This window comes from Hydra viridissima, unplaced genomic scaffold, assembly GCF_058129835.1.
Source record: "Hydra viridissima isolate aposymbiotic clone 2 unplaced genomic scaffold, HvirCarnegie_v1 scaffold_16, whole genome shotgun sequence".
Taxonomy (NCBI): domain Eukaryota; kingdom Metazoa; phylum Cnidaria; class Hydrozoa; order Anthoathecata; family Hydridae; genus Hydra; species Hydra viridissima.
In genome coordinates this window covers 1,979,127-1,987,810 of record NW_028324315.1, presented here as the reverse complement: position 1 = coordinate 1,987,810, position 8,684 = coordinate 1,979,127, and the positions used below count along the sequence as shown (strand labels likewise).

Below are 8,684 nucleotides of genomic sequence, written 5' to 3'. Positions count from 1 at the left end.
AAACAGCTTTAAACTTGAACTTGAAATTAATTTGAAATAATTTTGGGAAAACCTGCTTCATATTTCACATTTAAAAAAAGAGCAGTATTCTAAACGCAACGTTAATAAAAATGTCAGAACTTCTCTCAAAGAGGGGCAAAATATGATGACTAAAAAAACAGCAACTTGGAATATAAACTCAACTTATAGTTCACAAAAAGTCCGATAAAATATTTTGTAGACAGATTTGTACCTATTTAGCTTATTATTACTATTATTATTGTTATTATTATTATTATTATTATTATTATTTTTATTATTATTATTGTTATTATTATTATTATTATTATTATTATTATTATTATTATTATTATTATTATTATTATTATTATTATTATTATTATTATTATTATTATTACTATTATTATTATTATTATTATTATTATTATTATTATCATTATTATTATTATTATTATTATTATTATTATTATTATTATTATTATATATTATTATTATTACTATTATTATTATTATTATTACCCTCTACATTAAGAATTGTCGGTCAGAGCTTTATTTTTAGTAATTTCATGAACCTAAGCATATAATTTACCTATGCCACAATTTCTCCCTCCAGAATAAGGAAAGGTATGAATTATTACATTTTAGGGCAAAAAGTATGGCGAAAAGTTAGCCATACACATTTAAAATCAATTTAAATAGAATATCAAAACTGCGTAATAATCAACGCACGAGTAAAATTAATGAAAATAAACTATATTAATTTTACCTTTTAGCAGCAAAAAATTTTGTTTATTTTTTTATTCTTTTATTAGTCTTACGCGTTTCACATACTCGTTGGTTTAAAAAAACTGTTTTTTCTTTTTTTTAATGTTTTCTTATAGTATTAGACCCTGTAATTATATCTTAATTTCCCAGTTTTTCTAATTTAAAAAAATGCTTCATCTTTGAAGAATTTTTTTAAAATTAGAAAAACTGGGAACAGGCATAAATTTACAAAAAAAGGCCTCAACACATTGGGTCACACAACATCTGTATTGGCTGGTCGCCAACTCACTATGGTTATGATGACGTAATCGATTAAAAATTGAGGATGAAAACTTTTTAAACAACTTAACTTTTCTTTTTAAACAGTTTAATTTTTTACTAAAAACGAGCCATTCAAAGAAATTGCATATTTTATGTGTATAATAATTTTTTTTTTTTTGTATGTTTTCTGTTCCTTAATATGTATACTTTTTACACATATTTTATATGAACACTTAGTCAACTTGGCCGCTATAGTTGTAACAAGGATTAAAAGTACCCCTCTTTCCTTTCCCCCTCCGAACAAAAGTTATTTGTGTTTTAAGTAGATAAAATCAATTTTCTATTTTTAAATATTTTAACTAAGGATTTTGTTAGAAAATGACATTCATAGTGTCAAGCGAAACAAAGTTGTTAATTACTTGTCTTATCGTACTGAGATTACTGCACCCAATTTAATTTAAAAAAAGATGCATTTGGATTATATAATACGGCTTATTTACATTAAACATTTCCAGCATTTACCGTTCCTTCTTAAATATGTCAAAAATCCGACTGATTGCCCATTCATTAAAGACCAATGTTCAATTTTTATAAGCGCGAAAAATATTTAATGTTGTTACATGCTAATTCTTACTCTTACTGTAAAAAGTCAAAAAGCTTTATGGACAATTGTTTGAACAACGCGTTTTTATCAACTTTCTTTAACATTAAAAATGTTAATTGCAAAGTTTTAACGACGTCTGTCAATCGAAAATCAAGACGTCGATTAAGCATCGGCGTTTACATTTTTTGTTAATATCGAATAATAACGAATAAAGTGCATACTTCAGTATCAATCATTTGAAATAAATCGAATTTTTCAACAACCCTTCAAGACGTTGCATTGTAATATTTTGTTACAACCCTTCAACGACGTTGTCCAGAAAAGCTATTCGATTAAATTTGTTAAACTTATTTTTCAAAAACAGCAGTTTGTTTGTATATAAACCGGCCAAATAAAATATTATAATAATATTAACATAATATAAACCAAAAACATTTGTTGTTTTAAAGACAAACGTTTTATTTTAATAAACCTCAAAAAATTTGATTGATTTTAAAAAACTGAAAAAGAAATTTTTACCATAATTCCTTATGATTCGTTAATAACGGAAAAACCAGACAGAGGTAGAGGTTTGATCAATTTTATTTTTTAGTTTGTACCATGTGTAGTACAATTGCAGCATGCTGCCGAAAAAAGGTTAGTAAAATATTTTAGATCTTGTTTGTTCGTGCATTTGATATAGCAGCTGACAAACAATACCTTTGTTAACCATTTCAAATAAAAAAAATTCAAGTTTTATCATTTAATGATTTTTTTTTACATTATTCATTTATATTACACATTTATAAAAGCCATTTTTAAATATTTTTTTTATGAATTTTATTTTATAAAAAAAAAAAAAAGTTAAAAAAAAAAAAAAGAATACACGCTGGTGCGTGCATTCGTAATCGTGAAAGTCATCACGCTGAAATCTAATGAATCACGTGTGAGCCCATGAATCGGTGTAATTAATTTTAATTAGTTTTATTACCTTATATTGTTCTTGTAGTTTTTTAGAAAATGAAATATCTTTACCAATCTATACGTCGAGCAATTTTAAGGCCATCGGGGGACTCTTGGTTAGACTCAAATTGGGCTCTATTTTTTTGTATTTTAAAAATGGAATAAAGCAGTTAAATAGTTAATACACCCAGTGGCATATCTAGGGTAGGGCAGGCAGGGCACGTGCCATGGGCGCCAGCCTGAAAGGGGCGCAAAAGAGGCTTGGTTGCGATACAATAAGCGAGAATTATATAAAATAAATTAAGAAATAATATATCATATAAAATAAATATATTATATAAAATAAAGTTTGTTTCATCATTTGTTAAAAAATTGTAATTAAGCACTTTATGTGGGGGAAGAGGGGCGCGAGATCGGTGTTTGCCCCAGGCGCTATTTACCCTAGGTACGCCACTGAGTTAACCCTTATTTAAATATCGATAAAGTCACATGAGACGTTTTCTTACTTTTTTTTTCTTGAAAAGTCTTTAACAATATCATCAAAATCAATGTTGAGAAGAACATTAGTTCAATCGACATTTAATTTGAAAATAATGTCTCCCCAGTGCAATTTGAGACTTTGAAAAAAACAAAACTTCAAAGAAATTTCATTACTTGAAAAGTTTCATTCAAAGTGGTCTCTTTTTAATGTCGAATAAAACACAATAAATGAATGATCGTCTTCTAAAATGTAAAGTTTTACTGGCATTCAATAAAAAATTTATTTTCATTTAACTCTTTTTTATTGTTTTGTGCTTTGGACAACGATCTTTTATTTCAACATTAACCTTTTTTTAAAATGTTTACTAGAAATCCGAAATTATCATTGATCTTCTCATATTACATAAAACGTTCAATTGTTGGGGCCCTAAAATCTGGGCTCTAAGCCGCAGCTTACCTCGCCTATGCGTTAAGACGAAGCTTTCAATACGCATTAACATCTCATATAATTATTCACCAAGTTTAGTTAAAACTAGAAATTTACTCTGTTAATTTACCATATCCCTTGATCTAATTCCTTATCATTTTATTTATCATTTTATTTATGCATATGAGAACTAATTTAGTTCAACAATTTTAATCAAAGATCTTAAAAGAACTGCTTCACTGTTCGGATATTGACTGGAAGCTTATAACAGCAGAATGTCGCTAATGTAGTATTGCATTAAAAATGTATAAATCATCTATGACTATAAAGTAAGCTTAAAAAAATCTATTACCGTAAGTTCACTTAAATTTAAAAAAGAACCCGAGAAAAAATATGGCCTTCACTCAAAATCGTTGTACACTAATATAAACTACTTCCTTCATAAACACTAATCGCGATAAAATTGCCTCAAGTGAATTCTATGATGGTAGAAGGAAAATCTAAAATTGAACTTAAAACAAAATGAATAGGCAATTTTTGATTACGTATTTTAACGTGGTGGAATGTTTATTCAAAACTCTCAAATTTGGTAAGAAAAGTTTATACTACTGACATAAGTGAAAGACTTTTCTTTACAGCAGGAAAACTTTTTTCACAAACAAAAAATCAATAATAAATCTAAATAATGTTCTAAAGATTTTCTCGGTTTAAGGCCAAAGAAAAAGTAAATAAAGTAACGGAAACAGAAAGAAAAAAAAAACCGCTCAATATGCAACAGAAGAACTAAAGAATAAAAATAAGTTATATTGTCATTAAATACCAGACTCCCTTCCATATGTTTAAAATATGACGTAATATAAACTTTCTTGAGATCTTTTTTTTTTGTAAAAAGAAAACTGAAATAGAAATTATCTTGTAAAATTACAAAGTTTGGAATTTATTAAAAGGTCAGTAAAGTTTTTTAAGTTTTTTTAAGCCAATGTCCCAAAAAAATGAAACAAATTTTCTTGATTGCAAATCTTTTTTACGTTTCAGGATTTTAAAAAAATATTTATTCTTAATCTAAATTTCTTACCAATCAATCTCGTAATTTTTATCATTTAACATTTTTTTCACCACTGTTAAGAATTGTTATTTATTAAGATATATCATAGATCGAATATTTTTTTTAATATTCAAATGCTCTATTCGCGTTTTAATATTCGAATGCTCTATTCACATTTTAATATTCGAATGCTCTATTCACGTTTTAAACTTAATTTACTTGATTATAACTCACTAAATAAATCTTAAACTTAATTTTAAAAATTTGCGATTTTAATTAAATGCTGCATTATTACAAATAAGTAATAGTTTTAAAAAAATGCTGAATGCAAAAGCATCTTCAGAGTACCAAAATAGTGTGTATTAGTCTCGATGGCATCATCGCTTTCTACGATGAGCCAGTCATTTGCGACAACATCAAAATCTAAAATATTTGTAGTTGATACATTAGATACCTCTAGTAATATTTTTATTTAAAGTTGCAACAGAGTTGGCTTCAACTCAGCATTAGTTAATTTTATAAATTTTATGCATGTTTTCTGACAATGCTATCAATTCTGTTCCGCCGCTTTTGGTGGAAGGCTCATTGGTGAGTGTCTCATTGTAATCTTTTACATCCAATTACAATTTCAAAACAGTTACTAAACAAAATAGCTACTATCTGCTACTGGCTATTGATGAATTTTTTAACCAGTTCAACTAAAACCTTTTGGATTGGTTCATTCGAAACTTTGCACACCTCTCAGAGTTGAAAAACTGATATTTATAAACTTATCGAAAGCAATAAGTTTCTGAATACAAAACCACTGGATGATTGTTGAAAGATTAAAAACGTGTCCGCGTTATAAAACAATTGTAAATTGCGGAGTTGTTAGATGTTTTCATAAAAAAGGTGGTGCAAATCAAATATCTAGAAAATGAAACAGAAATTTCAATTTTTTGAAATAAATTCTTAAAATCCAACGTAAATAATGATAATAAAAAACAACAACAACAACAAAAAAACAAAAGCTATTACTGTTTACAAAATGATAATAAACATATCTTTTTTTTTCTTCTAGATATTGAATATTTACATTAGCAATTAATGTTATTAACTGAGTAAATGATTATTATTAACCGAGTCATTCTGTAAATTAGTTCCGTAGATTCTTTCTGTAGGCTAACTCATTTAGTAGATTTTTTCAAATTTAAACTCTGTTGAATTCATTTTGTAAATTTTTCAACATTGACCTTATAAAAATCGTCTCTAACATAGAAAATACATAACAATAGACGTAAAAACTAATTGTATTATAAAGAATACTATAGTTTACCTTAAAAAATTTTTTATGAGAAACGAATTTATTGTAAACGAATGTAAACATTTTTATTAGTGAGAAATATACATTAATGTATCAATTATCGTTGCATGGCCACGAGATGTCATGGAAATAAATATTTTGATAACTTTGCTTTCTTTAAAACAAAAGCTTTTGGTGAAGTGTTATGACTACACAAAAGTTAACTAAAATTTAAAACGCAAAATAGAGCAGAATTGCCGCATTGCTATTTGTTAAACAAATGATATCATAAATATGATGGTAAAAGGCCTTAAATCGAGATTCACTCTTCTTTTATTTTTGAAAAATTTTAGCACAACTATTAAATGTAATTTGAAAATCGAAATGAAGCTATTTTAAAGCTTGTAAAAAAAGCTAATTCATTAATAATTGTTACAGATCAATGGCTCAAGCGTCTTAACAAATGTTATTGAGCGTTAGTGAGCTGTTACATAATCGCTTATATAATTGTTATGTTGCTGCTAATATAGCGTAGTAGAAGTTAATTGGACATAGCGACTTGAAAATAATTGGACAAAAAAATGTCGTGCAAATATAAACTGAACTTTCACGTTCTTCACCTTTTGACATGACGTAACGCTTCACGAAACTTAATTATGCTATTTAGAACGATAATATCTAAAAGTAATGGAATTCAGTTATGTAAGAGATTTCGTACACGCAATATTTAAGTTGCGCAATGGATTTTTTGTAAACAGCCAAAGTACAAACCATTGCATTTAATTAACTCAAGTTAATGTTGAAAATTGCTAAAGAACCTAAGAATCTTCTCCAAAGAGCGTTTCCATGAAGTACGGGAATCACTTTTTCAATAAGGTTAGTACAGGTAATTACAATTGTATTAGGATAATTTATTTTTAAACAAATCTGAACATACCTTATCATCTGTTAAACGAACATGGTTTAGCACACTTAAAAAAGAACATGATAAACGGTTGCACTAACTGTCAATCCATAGGTCGCCACATTCACAAAAATATATTTGCTCTACAGAAATGGAACAAAGTTGCCTACTTGCTCATTACAAAAAACGTCGGTGGTTACGAACAATGTCCAAAAGTTTTATTTTAGGAAGTTAAACATTATCTAAGTAAAGGATTTATGAAAGATAAATATCTCAAACGAATGATAGATAAACGGTAGGTAAAATTTTCAAAAAGAAGTTTTGATAAATTACACTTCTTGTATTTAACCAATTTTATATTTCAACATAAAATGAGACAACTTTTACAACGTAAAATTGCGCCATTTTAATATGGTATCCATTTTAGATTTTAATATTTCACTTTAACAGTAAACTTTACTTCTCTTTTTTTATTTTCATTATTGTAGAAATATAAAAAATGAGGAGAATATTGAATTCAAGAGTCAAACTGGTTTTCAATTTCAAGATCAGTCAAATAAAGAAGATCTTATGTATAGTTATATTTTTCACACTTCTGACGTTTCTCTTTCTCAGCAACGAACATATGAAAGAAAAGCACGTTTTTTTAAAAGTATCTAACTTATTTCGACCAAAAAACAGCGAAATCCTAAACATATTTCTCCCACATCGCCCCTCTGCGTTGTCCACGTTGACGCAAGAACAGCCAAGTAACAAACGCTCAACGGAGAATTCTATCAATGTAAAGAAATCTCTTTCTCATATCACATTTGACGCAGTTGAAAAAGACAATAACATATTATATACCGTAGTTATTTTGATTTCATCCCACGTAAATCACAGAAGTCGGAGGAAAAGAATAAGAGAGTCATGGGGTAATCCTCGTGTATGGAATTCTTCAGACAAATACAAAGTCGTTTTTGTGACAGGGAAGGTAAAAAATGCACGATCAATGATTAAAATAGCAGAAGAAGCCAAAGTGTCGAAAGATATTATTTCTCTTGACATACCGGAGAATTTCTATTTGCTTGCTAAAAAAGTCATCATTGGAATTTCATGGGCAAAACACAATATTAAATTTAAAGCATTTTTAAAAGGTGACGATGACACTTTCATTAACATAGATCACGTGATTGATTTCGTAAACGCAAATAAATTAGAATATGGATATTTTGGACAAGCAATGATCAGTCAAACGGTTGAGCGAGACGGGAGGTATCAGCTGACAAAAGAAGAGCACGAGAATGATCAATACGATCCTTACTGCTCTGGAGGAGGATTTATCTTTACAAATATGAGTGTCCATAAAATCTTACCGATGCTTGATATCAAAAAAACATTAAGAATTGATGATGCGTATATTGGTGAGGCAGCATTCAAAGCAGGTAAAGAAAAAAAAAAAAATGATTTTTCTTCATATCCAAAAAAATCTCAATATTTTTGTGATTTGATGTAACGATTGCATAGAAAGAGACTTTTTTTTTTTTTTTAGGTATTATTGCGACACATGCCAATGGATTTTACATGTGGAATGATAAATGCAAGTATTATCCAGACATCATGGTATCGCATCCCGCTCGCGACCCAAATTGTATTAAATTTCTTTTAATGGAGTCAACTAGTAAAAATGGAAAAAATCTAAGTTCTCAAATAACGAAATCTTAAACATTTTGGTACAGAAAAAATGTTAACTCAGCAAGAAAAATGTTTCAATACCGAGTCTTCACTGACATCATGGTCGCAAAAAGTCTTGTGACTATGCTTACAGAGAGAAAACTTTCAATGAAAACATGACACTCTTTACACCGGTCTTCTAGAATTTTCTCGGTATTTTACATTTTTTAAAAAAGATTATCGAGAATGTAAGAAAAATAGGGTGTAAAAATTTCGATAATTTTCCTGTTTTATAGAAGCTATGAAGAAAAGCGCTGAACG

The 8,684-nt window shown here is 28.0% G+C and overlaps 1 protein-coding gene across 5 annotated transcripts; it reads left to right on the top strand.

Moving 5' to 3' along the window:
- The first annotated feature begins 4,344 nt into the window (after window positions 1-4,344).
- LOC149877291 (beta-1,3-galactosyltransferase 5-like) lies at window positions 4,345-8,454 on the top strand. 5 transcript variants are annotated; one of them, XM_090073557.1, is made up of 5 exons: window positions 4,345-4,426; window positions 6,474-6,682; window positions 6,825-7,005; window positions 7,199-8,134; window positions 8,242-8,454. In XM_090073557.1, exons 4-5 carry the CDS (start codon window positions 7,210-7,212, stop codon window positions 8,412-8,414), a joined length of 1,098 nt encoding a protein of 365 aa, XP_089929683.1. In that variant the 5' UTR covers window positions 4,345-4,426; window positions 6,474-6,682; window positions 6,825-7,005; window positions 7,199-7,209; the 3' UTR covers window positions 8,415-8,454. The 5 variants fall into 5 exon arrangements, with proteins under 5 accessions (XP_089929683.1, XP_089929681.1, XP_089929680.1 ...); XM_090073555.1 differs by having other exon boundaries at window positions 4,348-4,426; window positions 6,245-6,682; XM_090073556.1 differs by having other exon boundaries at window positions 4,393-4,426; window positions 6,337-6,682.
- The last annotated feature ends 230 nt before the right edge of the window (window positions 8,455-8,684 follow it).